At 37.5% G+C, this 16,239-nt stretch overlaps 1 protein-coding gene across 1 annotated transcript in view; it reads left to right on the forward strand.

The window, feature by feature from the left end:
* Nucleotides 1–16,239, forward strand: part of LOC123564182 (calcium uniporter protein, mitochondrial-like) — a 65,441-nt gene that overhangs the window by 42,406 nt on the left and 6,796 nt on the right. The window contains exons 4-6 of the mRNA XM_045357555.2: nt 4,248–4,352; nt 6,553–6,716; nt 15,966–16,169. Coding sequence (XP_045213490.1) covers nt 4,248–4,352; nt 6,553–6,716; nt 15,966–16,169 — 473 coding nt within the window. The remainder of the gene's footprint in view (nt 1–4,247; nt 4,353–6,552; nt 6,717–15,965; nt 16,170–16,239) is intronic.

The raw sequence follows: 16,239 nt of genomic DNA on the forward strand, positions 1-16,239 counted from the left end.
AGATATAGGCAGTCTGTGATGACTTTGGAACAATAAGTTATATGGGAAAATATTTGTTTGGTATGGTTAGACAATGTCAATTTTCCCTCTATTGTGTTTAGATTGTAGCATTGTGGTCAGAAGTACTGGTTTTTCATGGTGCTTTGCAGTGTATGGTTAAAAATCCACACAGAGTTTACATTTGAGTTTCTCCTGTCTTCTTCATGAAAACTGCTAAAAGGTTTTACTAATTGACTAATGTAATATAAGAGCAAACAAATGGTAGCAATTCTATAGAGGAATATGGTAATAGGAGTTCTTTTTAAATGTTGAAAGTAATTTCATTTGATGTAGAATTTTTTACATGAAATTTTAATGGAAGACAAGGGGCTGTCCCAGGTCAAGTTGTTACAATTGTTGACTTGGAATCACTTGCCCCCCTCCACTGTGGGTTTGAAACCTTGCTTGCGATGTAGAGAAGCCATCTAGGTAGCTTATGAAAGGTAGGTTTTTTTGTCTAGGTGCCTGCCCTCATGGTGTCTCATTGCACATTTAAAGGAATAAGCTATAGACAGTTGTGTCAATGTAACTTTCAACCCAACAAAAACCAAGTATCAAAAGTTGTCGAAGACAGTAGTGAACACATGTAAATCAATGTTGATTTTTAAATGGAAACGAAGACAAGAGGGAACAGTAGAAATCAATGTAATCTTAGATTTTTATATGGAAATGCATTATGTGTATGGTTGCATGACTGTTTCTTGACTCATAATTCAGTTGAGAATGACAGATTTAATTACTGAATGGGATTGCTTCTTGATATAGGACTACTTTAGCTGTAAAGTTTGACAGTAGTAAGCACATGGAAATATTAACTTTCTGATAGCAAGCATCTTCATTTTCGTATTCCTTACTCATTTTCCAGTCTTTGTGAAGAGCAATCTAGATTGTAGAAGGATAGCATAGGACAGTTTTTAGCTCACCTGAGCACATCCATCATCCATAGTCCTTTTAAAGAACATCATTCTGTCCCTAACTACCAAGCCAATTTCAAGTAAATTTCACAGGAATGTTCCTTTGGTGGTTACCTTTCAGATTCCCTCAGATATAGACCATCCATTTAAAATTCTGGTTGTTCTCTATTTATAACCCATAAGGAAAACATTAAAATCTCTACAGAAACCACATGCCCCATTTTGAATTATTTAACAGAGATGTTCCTTTGCTTACCCTCTGCAAATTTCCTTCATATCATACTGTGTCATTAAAACTTGGTCACTAGGGGGCAGGGCCAGTTTTTGGTATACTGCTATATTGAAAATTTTGTCCAATTTCTCTGAAACCACTGGCTTTATTTCAAATTAATTTCAAAGCAATTTTCATTGTGAAACCCTCCACCAAAATCATTCAGTCCAACTGTGGAACTCTGAGCGATTAATGACAATCATGTCTGTCTTGTCTTCATGAATAAGATAGAAAATTATTTGTTTTTATTTACATAATCCAGAACATTCAGAAAAAGTATGTGTAACTATTTAAGCCCTCTACAGACGGTAAGTTTTTGTTGTACAACACCAATTAAATTCAAGATGTACAGCCAAATATTACCGTGTGTACGATGCTATTCCTTGATTTCGTAAATCTTAAGTCTTGACTTACAGATTAGGACATGTTCTATTTCGTAAGTTTTGCCTTACGTACCACCCATGTTGACAAGCAGCAGACTGGTAATAATTAGTTGATAAGAGGCAAGTGAATGAAATTCCAGAAACAATTGCCCAAAAAATAAACACAAATCTTAATATAAAATGGCTTCTGATGCATAGTAGAAAAAGGATGACACCGCAAAGTTAATTGATTTGAGCCGCGCCATGAGAAAACCAACATAGTGCGTTTCCGAGTCTGGTCCATGCTGTTCCCTAACGGTTTCTCTAATTGTAATAGAGTTTGAAAGCAAACATCATTGATCATTGATCATGACCAGACTGCACGGATGCACAGGCTGGTCTGCATCCATGCTGGTCGCAAAGCCACTATGTTGGTTTTCTCATGGCGTGACTCATTTGTGTCATACGTAATCAAATTTATGGAACATAAAAAGGTGAATACTATTTTTGTTATTAATAGTTACATTTTTTTCAGTACCTGATGCACTATGTTTACTAGGTAAATCTCTTTGATTTTTATGAGAATGGAATACTGTCTGTATGTGAAAAATGTACAATTTCAAAATTGTACATCTTTGAGATAATTAGTGTTGTACAACAAAAACTTACCGTCTGTAGAGGGCTTAAAGGTTGATATCTTAGCAGGTTTATGTTGCTGATGAAACATTGCCTAGAGCTAACCTTGTGGCATTATATCTTGTAAACAAGGATGTAAATATCTCCTAGGAATCATTATCCTTTGGTTACAGCAATTTTATGTGACAGATCAAAATTCTAGCCTCAGTTCTGCTATTTGATTGATGCTGTGTGAGACAGGCATTCAGCTTTCTGCAATAATAATGCCACCAGTACAGTAAAAACAGAAACTGTATTTTATGTACTACACTTGTTAGCTCACCTGAACTTTATTCAAAAATTATCTTTTAGTATAGGTGGATGATCCGGTGTCCTTCATTTAGCATCCTGTGTTCAAACTTTTACTTAACCTTTAGCATGCTAGATAAATTGTCGTCTGTTGGAAATGTCGTCTGCTAAAATTGTGAAGTTCATTCAATTTGCTCCAAAATTGGAAGAAATATTGTCAGAGTAGCAAACAGCTTGGAACCTGAGCAGACGCCGATTTAATCGGCGTCTGATCTGGTTCCAAGCTGTTTGCAAAGGCTGTTAAATTCGCCTGCAGCAGGCTAAGGGTTAAACATCTTCTCCTATGAAACTACTGGTCAGAATGACTCCAAACTTGGTCAGTAGTATCCTGGCATATACTTCTATCAAGTATGTTCAAAGCTTTAAAGCTGAAAGTAGAACTTAAAACAACTTCTTCTTCGGAACCACTTGATGGATCTTCATCAAACTTGGTCCATAGAATTATTATAGGGTTTTCTCCCATTATTATTCAAAGGGGCGCTTGGCCTTCTTGAGGGGCCGCTAGAGCTAAAATTAGAAATACCTTTTAATGACTTTTTCTCATGAGCCGCAAGATAGATCTTCATAAAACTTGGTCTGGTACATCATTGTAAGGTTCTCTCCCAATTTTGTTCAAATAGGGGTGGTTGGCCCCTTGTAGGGGCCACTAGGGCTAAAAACGAAAATGCCTTTTAACAACTTCTTCTCATGAACTGCTCAGTGGATCTTCAACTTGGTTTGTAGCATGATCATAAAGTCCTCTCCCAAATTTCTTCAAAATAGGGCGATTGGCCACTTTTAGGGGCCACTAGAGCAAGACATTTAAGTAGTACCAATAGTTTTCTCCCTTGGCCCTCAACATAATAAACATGATTTATAGCTTCCTTCCTATGCAGTCATAATGATTAAACAGTACCAATAGTTTCCAAGCTTGGCCCTGGGCATAATAAACAATACAAGTAGCCTCCATGCTTTTCTGTCAGCATGATCAGCAGTACTAGAAGCTACCTCGCTTGGCCGTCCATATAAACATTACAGTAGCTTCCTCGCTTGACCCTCCACATGAACAATTCTAATAGTTTCCTTGCTTGGCCCTCGACATAAACAGTTCTAGTAGCTTAAACAGTACTTAAAGTTTCCTTGCTTGGCCTTGAACACAATAAACAATACTAGAAGCATCCTTTCTTAAGTTAAAATGTTGTACTTGTAGCTTTCTTGCTTGGCCCTTAATATAGTTAGCAGTACTAATATCTTGATTGGTCCTTGACCCTAGATCAGTATAATTTGACTCGGTTGGGTATCATGTCATATGTCTACGGTGAGTTGCTCTAGGCAGACTGCACTATAAAGAGGACATAGTGCTCCCTTCTACAAGTAGACACCATCTTTATACAACTATACAGTTGTTATTAAAGGTTCTTGTTTAGTAAGAAATTAAGGTGTATCAAATTACCTGTTATAATTTTTCATAATTTCACTGTTACACTGACACACAATTAAGCCAGTCTTTAAAGATGAATGCATCTTGCCATACTGAAAAAGAAAGGATTGTAGAAGTGGCATCTTGGCATGCCTTTTATAAGAGTAGTTCAGTATTTAACTTTGAAGCTTTAGTAGGCCTAAGTCCACCTGGTGACTATAACTGGATCAGATAGAGGGAGCTACAACAGTTGCTGAAATTTTATTGTATATTTACAGATGGAGCAAAGATTGCTGGTTCAACTACCATAGACATACTGCTGAGGTCACCTTTCACAGTGACCATTAATGAGAACACATACAACATTACCCCTCCAGAACCAGGTAAGAACATAGATATACTGCTGAGGTCACCTTTCACAGTAGACATTAATGAAAACACATACAACATTACCCCTCCAGAACCAGGTAAGAACATAGATATACTGCTGAGGTCCTTTCACAGTGACCATTAATGAAAACACATACAACATTACCCCTCCAGAACCAGGTAAGAACATAGATATACTGCTGAGGTCACCTTTCACAGTGACCATTAATGAAAACACATACAACATTACCCCTCCAGAATTTAACCAGGTAAGAATATAGATATACTGCTGAGGTCGCCTTTCACAGTAGACATTAATGAGAACACATACAACATTACCCCTCCAGAACTAGGTAAGAATATAGATATACTGCTGAGGTCGCCTTTCACAGTGACCATTAATGAGAACACATACAACATTACCCCTCCAGAACCAGGTAAGAACATAGATATACTGCCTTTCACAGTGACCATTAATGAAAACACATACAACATTACCCCTCCAGAACCAGGTAAGAATATAGATATACTGCTGAGGTCGCCTTTCACAGTAGACATTAATGAGAACACATACAACATTACCCCTCCAGAACTAGGTAAGAATATAGATATGCTGCTGAGGTCGCCTTTCACAGTGACCATTAATGAGAACACATACAACATTACCTCTCCAGAACTAGGTAAGAATATAGATAGATGCTGAGGCAAACCTTTCACAGTGACCATTAATGAGAACACATACAACATTGCCCCTCCAGAACCAGGTAAGAACATAGATATACTGCTGAGGTCACCTTTCACAGTGACCATTAATGAAAACACATACAACATTACCCCTCCAGAATTTAACCAGGTAAGAATATAGATATACTGCTGAGGTCGCCTTTCACAGTAGACATTAATGAGAACACATACAACATTACCCCTCCAGAACTAGGTAAGAATATAGATATACTGCTGAGGTCGCCTTTCACAGTGACCATTAATGAGAACACATACAACATTACCCCTCCAGAACCAGGTAAGAACATAGATATACTGCCTTTCACAGTGACCATTAATGAAAACACATACAACATTACCCCTCCAGAACCAGGTAAGAATATAGATATACTGCTGAGGTCGCCTTTCACAGTAGACATTAATGAGAACACATACAACATTACCCCTCCAGAACTAGGTAAGAATATAGATATGCTGCTGAGGTCGCCTTTCACAGTGACCATTAATGAGAACACATACAACATTACCTCTCCAGAACTAGGTAAGAATATAGATAGATGCTGAGGCCACCTTTCACAGTGACCATTAATGAGAACACATACAACATTACCCCTCCAGAACCAGGTAAGAACATAGATATACTGCTGAGGTCACCTTTCACAGTGACCATTAATGAGAACACATACAACATTACCCCTCCAGAACCAGGTAAGAACATAGATATACTGCCTTTCACAGTGACCATTAATGAGAACACATACAACATTACCCCTCCAGAACCAGGTAAGAACATAGATATACTGCCTTTCAGTGACCATCAATGAGAACACATACAACATTACCCCTCCAGAACCAGGTAAGAACATAGATATACTGCCTTTCACAGTGACCATTAATGAGAACACATACAACATTACCCCTCCAGAACCAGGTAAGAACATAGATATACTGCCTTTCAGTGACCATCAATGAGAACACATACAACATTACCCCTCCAGAACCAGTTAAGGGCATAGATAGATGCTGAGGCCACCTTTAACAGTAGACATTAATGAGAACAGACACTCTTTCCCCACAGGAAGCAGGAAAAATGGACATACTGCTGAGGTCTCCGTTTCAGCCCGATAATTTCATTATAAAAAGTATGTATCTACTCTGAAGTTATACACTTCTGTACTGGTTACTGCTGGTAACTTTAAGTGCATTTGACACTTCAGCAATGTTTCAGACTGTTCTGCAATTCTGATTTACGCTTATAGAGGAGTGACTGTTAGCACTTATAAGTTACAAATTAAAAATGGGTGTAACAAACTCCTTAATGGATTGATATATTCTACCATACACACTCTTTTTTCATGGTTTGTATTGACTGGAGGTGTAAGAATCACAAGAGAGGTGTTTTTACTGTCTGCCTGTACTAATGTATCTGGAGACATGATTTGACACCCCATTTGTAACATGTAATCCCACGTTGAATGTCTATATTTTCAGAAATAACAGTTCCTGCAGAAAGTTTTGATAGATTTACGGAAGTAAAGCTTTTAACAGCGAAGTTATTCTCTCAGCTGAATGTAGAAGAATACCAATTAAAGAGGGAGAAAGAAATAATAGAAAATTTAGAAGACTATAAAGCACAAATTGCTCCTTTTCTTGTGGTAACTATTTGACCAATTTGTTTATAACATATGTTGAAATTGAGAATGAGGACTTTCCATTTTAAAAACTAATATTTGTTAGTCACTGCCAGAGGGAACGTCTAGAATATTGTACTTATGCACAAAAAGTGGTATAGAATCAGGGAAAGATGGGGACTTAAACTTACCAATATTTGTAACTCTATAACAAACTATAAAATCAAAGATTTGCTTATACATCTGTATAATCCAATGAGACTAGACAAAAGCTTTTTTAATGATTTTCTTTAACTAAAGATGTATTGGCTTTTTAATAGCAACAATTTTTTGCTAAACAGACTTTTGGAAAAAAGAATTAAGAGGTAGTCACTTTATTGTTGGTGTAAACATGGTATTAGTAAAGATTTTAGCTCACCTGAGCACAGAGAACTCCTGGTGAGCTTTTAGGATTCTTGGATGTCCGTAGTCTGTCCATTGTCATTCACATTTTTTAAAAGAAAATCTCCTAAACCACCAATTTAATTTCAACAAAACTTCACAAGTGTTCCTTGAATGGTCCCATTTCTAATTCCTTCAAATCTAGGTTATCCATGCAGAATTCTGGTTGCTATGGCAACCAAAAGGAAAATCTTCTCAGAAACGGTTGGCCCAGTTTTAAAATAATTTCACTGCAATGTTTTTTGGATGACCTACCGAATAATTCTGTCATTCTGTTTCGTTAAAAAACATGGCCATCATGGTGTGGGGCTGGTTTTCCCCGATTTGGTTATATGGAAGAGTTTGCAAATCTTCTCCGCTTAAACAGCGGGCTCTATTTGAAAATAATTTCACAGAAATGATCCATGGTTTACCCTCAAGCAGATTTCTTCAGATGATTTTCTTTCATAAAAAATGGCTTTCATGGGGCATGGCTAGTTTCTCCTATATGATTATATTGAAAACTTTGAAAATCTTTACCTTGCAAAGTGCCGGTTAGATGTAAAATAGTTGGACAGCAATGCTCCTCGGGTGACCTGTACCTGTTTAAAACATGACTTCTTAGGGGTGGGGCTAGAACCATAATTCTAATTTACAATTTGTCAGTATTATGGCCCTTTATGTACTTAGAAAATTCCAGTTTAGCTCCACTTTGCTTGAGTACTTCGAAGATAAAGCTTTGAAACTGTGTACATTCATTAAATATCATTAGCTTAGTAAGTAGGTCAAGAACCATGACTCCCTTTCACATTTGATGAAACTACAGTCCTTTTTATCTTGATATTCCATGTTTTTTGTTGATTTTTTAGCTCGACTCTTCAAAGAATAGTAGAGCCATTGGACTCGTCCCGATTTGGTTAAGTTTTTGTATGTAAGCTGGTATCTCAGTAACTACTTGTGGGAATGGATTGAAACTTCACACACTTATTTACTGTGATAAACTGACTTACACTGCACAGGTTCCATAAATCTATTTTGCTTTTTTACAAAATTATGCCCCTTTTTCGACTTAGAAATTTTTGGTTAAGGTTTTGTATGTAAGCTGGTATCTCAGTACTCACTAATGGGAATGAATTGAAACTTCACACACTTGTCCACTGTCATAAGCTGATATGCACTGTACAGGTTCCATAACCCTGTTTTGCATATTTAGCTCACCTGAGCAATGCTCAGGTGAGATTTTGTGATCGCTCAATGTCTGCCATCCGTCTGTCAACATTTAGCTTGTGTATGCGATAGAGGCTGTATTTTTCAACTGATCTTCATAAAATTTTGTCAGAATGATTACCTTGATGAAATCTAGGCCAAGTCTGAAAATGGGTCATCTGGGGTCAGAAACTAGGTCACTAGGTCAAATCAAAGAAAAACCTTGTGTATGCGATAGAGGCTGTATTTTTCAATTAATCTTCATGAATTTTGGTCAGAATTATTATCTTGGTGAAATCTAGGCCAAGTTCGAAAATGGGTCATCTGGGGTCAAAAACTTGGTCACTAGGTCAAATCAAAGAAAAACCTTGTGTATGCGATAGAGGCTGTATTTTTCAACGATCTTAATGAAATTTTGTCAGAATAATAACCTTGATGTAATCTAGGCCAAGTTCGAAAATGGGTCATCTGGGGTCAAAAACTAGGTCAAATCAAAGAAAAACCTTGTGTATGCGATAGAGGCTGTATTTTTCAATTGATCTTCATAAAATTATGTCAGAATGATTCTTGATGAAATCTAGGTCAAGTTTGAATATGGGTCATCTGAGGTCAAAAACTATGTCACTAGGTCAGATCAAAGAATAACCTTGTGTATGCGATAGAGACTGTATTTTTCAATTGGTCTTCATGAAATTTGGTCAGAATGATTGCCTTGATGATATCTAGGTCGAATTTGAATATGGGTCATCTGGGTGAAAAAGTAGGTCACTAGGTCAAATCAAAGAAAAACCTTGTGTATGCCATAGAGACTGTATTTTTCAATTGATCTTCATGAAATTTGGTCAGAATGATTGCCTTGATAAAATCTAGGTCAGATTTGAATATGGGTCATCTTAGTCCAATCTTAGTGAAAATTGGCCAGAATATTTGTTTCCATGAAATCACTAGGTCAAACATGTTTACACTGTTATGGTGTGTTTCTCAGGTGAGCGACCTAGGGCCATCTTGGCCTTCTTGTTACAAGATTATTCCCCTTTTTCGACTTGTCTTCATTCAATTGACAAGGCTGTTGAATAGTCGAGCGTTGCTGTCCTCTGACAGCTCTTATTTAGTATAGGACTATTTTTTCTTTCATATTAAAGCTTTAAAACAATATGTTCATCAATAGATGGGTAAGAAGGACAAAAACTATAATTCTTTCTTTGCGTATTGCCTTGTATCAGACACTTACAGAGGAGTGCTGGTACCAGCAGACAGTGCTCTTATTAAATTAGTAATCTCTTTTTCAGCTTTTCCTGTTGTAGAATTTTTTTTTGTTGAAGCTTGTTACTGGAGCCAAATCACTGGAAGGTAGTTTATTTGGGTTTCATATTGTTACAGTCTCATAAAGGAAAACTTAGAAGTATTTTAACAGTAATGTGTTTATTAATCTACCATGGCTTTGTCTCTCTAATTGTCTCTATCTCTTCCATGATTTGAATGAAGTAATTCTCTTGTTTCCGTGATGTATATGGAAATATCTGATTAAGAACTATTTAGTAGAAGCCATAAATCAGGGTACATAATTACAGGTTTTTTACACTTCAACATTAATGACTTGTTACGAATGATAAAATTAGCCAAGAGAGTGCGGACAATACCGGTATTTAGAACACATCAGATTGAACTTTCACTTTAAAAATGTCTATATTAAAACTTGCCTACATTTTTTGATTGATTGAAAATTCAGGGAGAACATTCTGGTAAATGTGTATGCAGCTTCTGATTGTTCATTAGTTATTCATTTTATTTATAATTTACTTGGCAGAACATTTTATGACATTATCTATTAATAATGAGATAATTTAATATTAGGAAATTAATTGAAAAGATTATTTTGTTATATTTGGCATGTTAAGTTGAAATTACTGTATGTCTGTATAGTGCCTGGTGATAAATCAAACTGCTATGTTATAAAAAATGCATTAGATTGGAAATGTTGGGAATACAATGTGTTTGTAAGCTGTGCCTTTTGTTTACAAAAGGTCGACTCCCACGGTATGGGCACTTTGTTACAAACTTATCAGACACATGCAAGCTCACCTGACTGTAAAGTGCTCACTTTAGCATCCATGTTTATAAAGCAGCTTTAAACCAAGTTGAATATAGTGTATTAGGCCGTAAGATGTCAGTTAAAATTATTTGTTAGAATCAAATTAGAATTACAGGAGTTCTATGCCCTTGGTTAATAAAAATTGTTCCATATTTACCATGTTTACACTCTAGCATCTTCGTTTCATTGCTAATCCTAATGATATTTATTATGCCTTCCTTCGAAGAAGGAGGGATATATTGTTTTGCAGATGTCGGCCAGTCGGTCCGTAGACCAATCAGTTTCCGGATAATAACTCAAAAACTTGGGCTTAGGATCATGAAACTTAATAGGGAGGTTGGTAATGACCAGCAGATCATCACTATTGATTTAGAGATCAGTAGGTCAAAGGTCGATGTCACAGTGACCCTGAACAGTTAAACGGTTTCCAGACGATAACTCAAGAACGCTTGGGCCTAGAATCATGAAAGTTGATAGGGAGGTTGGTCATGACCAGTAGATGATCCCTATTGATTTTGAGATCAGTAGGTCAAAGGTCAAGCTCAAAGTGACCTGGAACAGTTAAACAGTTTCCGGACGATAACTTGAGAATGCTTGGGCCTAGGATCACGAAACTTAATAGGGAGGTTGATCATGACCAGCAGGTGACCCCTATTGATTTTGAAATCTTGGTCAAGTTATACTATGGTGTGACAGGATGTCACTTTTCTAGAGTTAGGAATTTTTGTTTTGGAGAAGTTATTTCAGCCCATAATAAGTTGTATAATATTTTTGTGTTCGGGACTGAACTATTTATAAATTGCCAGTTGCAATATCTAAAATATATAAAGCCCAGATCATTTTTAGCTCACCTGAGCCAAAGGCTCAAAGAGAGTTTTTGTGACCGTTTGATGTCCGTCATCCGTCGTGCATCCATCAACAATTTCTAAAAAAAATCTTCTTCAAAACTACTGGGCAGATTGACACCAAATTTATTGACACCAAACTTCACAGGAATGATCCTTGGGTGGCCCCCTTTCAAAATAGCCCAAATAATTAAAATCCATTCAGAACTGTGGTTGCCATGTCAACCAAAAGGAATATCTTTAATAATCTGCTCAGAAACTGTTAGCCGGGTTTCAAAAATGTTTTGTAGAAATGATCTCAATGTGACCCTCTTCCAAAATTGCTTCTAGCCATTCTATTTCGGTTAAAGACATGGTAGCCAGTGGGCCAGGCTTATTTTCCCTCAATGGCTATATTGTAAATTTCAAAAATCTTTTTCTTCAAAACCACCGGGCAGATTTACACCAAACTTCACAGTAATGATCCTTGTGTAGCCCCCTTTCAAAATTGCCCTAAGAATTAAAATCCATTCAGAACTGTGGTTTCCATGTCAATCAAGAGGAAAATCTTTAAAAATCTTCTCAGAAACTGTTAGCCAGATTTCAAAAATATTTTGTAGAACTGATCTCTAGGTGACTTTCTACCAAAATTGCTTTAGCCATTCAATTTCGTTATAAAATATGGCCGCCAGGGGGCTGATGCCTTGGTCAATATTCTTTTTCAAAGTGAACATTTTTCAGGTCATCTTCTCAAGGATGCAATATTTAAATAACAGTTTACAAATATATTTTTATGCCCCCGAAGGGAGGCATATAGTTTTTGAACCGTCTGTCGGTCTGTCCGCAATTTTCGTGTCCGGTCCATATCTTTGTCATCGATGGATGGATTTTCAAATAACTTAGCATGAATGTGTACCATAGTAAGCCGACGTGTCGCGCGCAAGACCCAGGTCCGTAGCTCAAAGGTCAAGGTCATACTTAGACATTAAAGGATAGTGCATTGATGGGCGTGTCCGGTCCATATCTTTGTCATCGATGGATGGATTTTCAAATGACTTGGCATGAATGTGTACCACAGTAAGACGACATGTCGCGCGCAAGACTCAGGTCCGTAGCTCAAAGGTCAAGGTCACACTTAGACATTAAAGGATAGTGCATTGATGGGCGTGTCCGGTCCATATCTTTGTCATCGATGGATGGATTTTCAAATAACTTGGCATGAATGTGTACCACAGTAAGACGACGTGTCGTGTGCAAGACCCAGGTACGTAGCTCAAAGGTCAAGGTCACACTTAAACGTTAAAAGATAGTGCATTGATGGGCGTGTCTGGTCCATATCTTTGTCATCCATGGATGGATTTTCAAATAACTTGGCATGAATATGTACCACAGTAAGACCACGTGTCGCACGCAAGACCCAGATACGTAGCTCAAAGGTCAAGGTCACACTTAGACGTTAAAGGTCATTTTTCATAATAGTGCATTGATGGGTGTGTCCTGTCCATATCTTTGTCATTCATGCATGGATTTTAACTACGCATGAATGTCTGACACAGTAAGACGACGTGTCGTGCGCAAGACCCAGCTCCGTAGGTCAAAGGTCCTAAACTCTAACATCGGCCATAACTATTCATTCAAGTGCCATCGGGGGCATGTGTCATCCTATGGAGACAGCTCTTGTTGGAATATTAATGTGTTTCAGCTTAATTATCTAGAAAGCTGCATGTCAGCTTAATAACAAAAATATGAAGAAACCTGCAGACAGAATATCCCTGCCATTGATTGGCCAGTGTTATAATACTTTCATGCGATACCTTGGCATTGATTGACTAGTGTTATAATACTGCCATGCTATACCTTGGCATTGATTGACCAATGTTATAATGCTGCCATGCTATACCTTAACATTGATTGACCGGTGTTATAATACTGCCATGCTTTACCTTGATTGACCAGTGTTATAATACTGCCATGCTATACCTTGCCATTGATTGACCAGTGTTATAATACTGCCATGCTATACCTTGCTATTGATTGACCAGTGTTATAATACTGCCATGCTATACCTTGCCATTGATTGACCCATGTTATAATGCTGCCATGCTATACCTAACCATTGATTGACCAGTGTTATAATACTGCCATGCTATACCTTGCCATTGATTGACCGGTGTTATAATACTGCCACGCTATACCTTGCCATTGATTGACCAGTGTTATAATACTGCCATGCTATACCTTACCTTTGATTGACCAGTGTTATAATCTTGCCATTGATTGACCTGTGTTATAATACTGCCATGCTATACCTTGATTGACCAGTGTTATAATACTGCCATGCTATACCTTGCCATTGATTGTTCAGTGTTATAATACTGCCATGCTATACCTTGCCATTGATTGACCAGTGTTATAATACTGCCATGCTTTACCTTGCCATTGATTGACCAGTGTTATAATACTGCCATGCTATACTTTACCTTTGATTGACCAGTGTTATAATCTTGCCATTGATTGACCTGTGTTATAATACTGCCATGCTATACCTTGATTGACCAGTGTTATAATACTGCCATGCTATACCTTGCCATTGATTGTTCACTGTTATAATACTGCCATGCTATACCTTGCCATTGATTGACCAGTGTTATAATACTGCCATGCTTTACTTTGCCATTGATTGACCAGTGTTATAATACTGCCATGCTATACCTTACCTTTGATTGACCAGTGTTATAATATTGCCATGCTATACCTTGCCATTGATTGACCGGTGTTATAATACTGCCATGCTATACCTTGATTGACCAGTGTTATAATACTGCCATGCTATACCTTGCCATTGATTGTTCAGTGTTATAATACTGCCATGCTATACCTTGCCATTGATTGACCAGTGTTATAATACTGCCATGCTTTACCTTGCCATTGATTGACCAGTGTTACAATACTGCCATGCTATACCTTACCTTTGATTGACCAGTGTTATAATCTTGCCATTGATTGACCTGTGTTATAATACTGCCATGCTATACCTTGATTGACCAGTGTTAAAATACTGCCATGCTATACCTTGCCATTGATTGTTCATTGTTATAATACTGCCATGCTATACCTTGCCATTGATTGACCAGTGTTATAATACTGCCATGCTTTACTTTGCCATTGATTGACCAGTGTTATAATACTGCCATGCTATACCTTACCTTTGATTGACCAGTGTTATAATATTGCCATGCTATACCTTGCCATTGATTGACCGGTGTGATAATACTGCCATGCTATACCTTGATTGACCAGTGTTATAATACTGCCATGCTATACCTAGCCATTGATGGACCAGTGTTATAATACTGCCATGCTATACCTTGATTGACCAGTGTTATAATACGCCATGCTATCCCTTGATTGACCAGTGTTATAATACTGCCATGCTATACCTTGCCATTGATTGTTCAGTGTTATAATACTACCATGCTATACCTTGCCACTGATTGACCAGTGTTATAATACTGCCATGCTATACATTGCAATTGATTGGCCAGTGTTATAATACTGCCATGCTATACCTTGCCATTGATTGACCAGTGTTATAATACTGCCATGCTTTACCTTGCCATTGATTGACCGGTGTTATAATACTGCCATGCTATACCTTGCCATTGATTGTTCAGTGTTATAATACTGCCATGCTATACCTTGCCATTGATTGACCAGTGTTATGATACTGCCATGCTTTACCTTGCCATTGATTGACCAGTGTTATAATACTGCCATGCTATACCTTACCTTTGATTGACCAGTGTTATAATACTGCCATGCTATACCTTGCCATTGATTGACCTGTGTTATAATACTGCCATGCTATACCTTGATTGACCAGTGTTATAATACTGCCATGCTATACCTTGCCATTGATTGTTCAGTGTTATAATGCTACCATGCTATACCTTGCCATTGATTGACCAGTGTTATAATACTGCCATGCTTTACCTTGCGATTGATTGACCAGTGTTATAATACTGCCATGCTATACCTTACCTTTGATTGACCAGTGTTATAATATTGCCATGCTATACCTTGCCATTGATTGACCGGTGTTATAATACTGCCATGCTATACCTTGATTGACCAGTGTTATAATACTGCCATGCTATACCTTGCCATTGATTGACCAGTGTTATAATACTGCCATGCTATACCTTGATTCACCAGTGTTATAATACTGCCATGCTATACCTTGATTGACCAGTGTTATAATACTGCCATGCTATACCTTGCCATTGATTGTTCAGTGTTATAATACTACCATGCTATACCTTGCCACTGATTGACCAGTGTTATAATACTGCCATGCTATACATTGCCATTGATTGGCCGGTGTTATAATACTGCCATGCTATACCTTGCCATTGATTGACCAGTGTTATAGTAATGCCATGCTTTACCTTGCCATTGATTGACCAGTGTTATAATACTGCCATGCTATACCTTGCCATTGATTGACCGGTGTTACAATATTGCCATGCTATACCTTGCCATTGATCGACCGGTGTTATAATACTGCCATGCTATACCTTGCCATTGATCGACCGGTGTTATAATACTGCCATGCTATACCTTGCCATTGATTGACCAGTGTTATAATACTGCCATGCTTTACCTTGCCATTGTTTGACCGGTGTTATAATACTGCCATGCTATACCTTACTGATATGTTTAATATTTCAGAGAAAGGAGGAGATGGAAAAGAAGATAGTCTCAAAGAACTCTTTAGCCATGTATGTAGGTTCAACGTTGATGGGTTTACAGTTTGGGTTTTTTGCTCGGCTTACATGGTGGGAATACTCCTGGGATGTTATGGAACCAGTCACATATTTCGCAACTTACGCTGCTGTCATTGGAATGTATGCATACTACACTGTTTGTTCACAGGTAAGTACACAAGTCTCTGATCTTTACCCATTAAAAAGTTGACATCTGACCTAAATTGTGTAGGGTAACT

This window comes from Mercenaria mercenaria, chromosome 2, assembly GCF_021730395.1.
Source record: "Mercenaria mercenaria strain notata chromosome 2, MADL_Memer_1, whole genome shotgun sequence".
NCBI classification, from domain to species: Eukaryota; Metazoa; Mollusca; class Bivalvia; order Venerida; family Veneridae; genus Mercenaria; species Mercenaria mercenaria.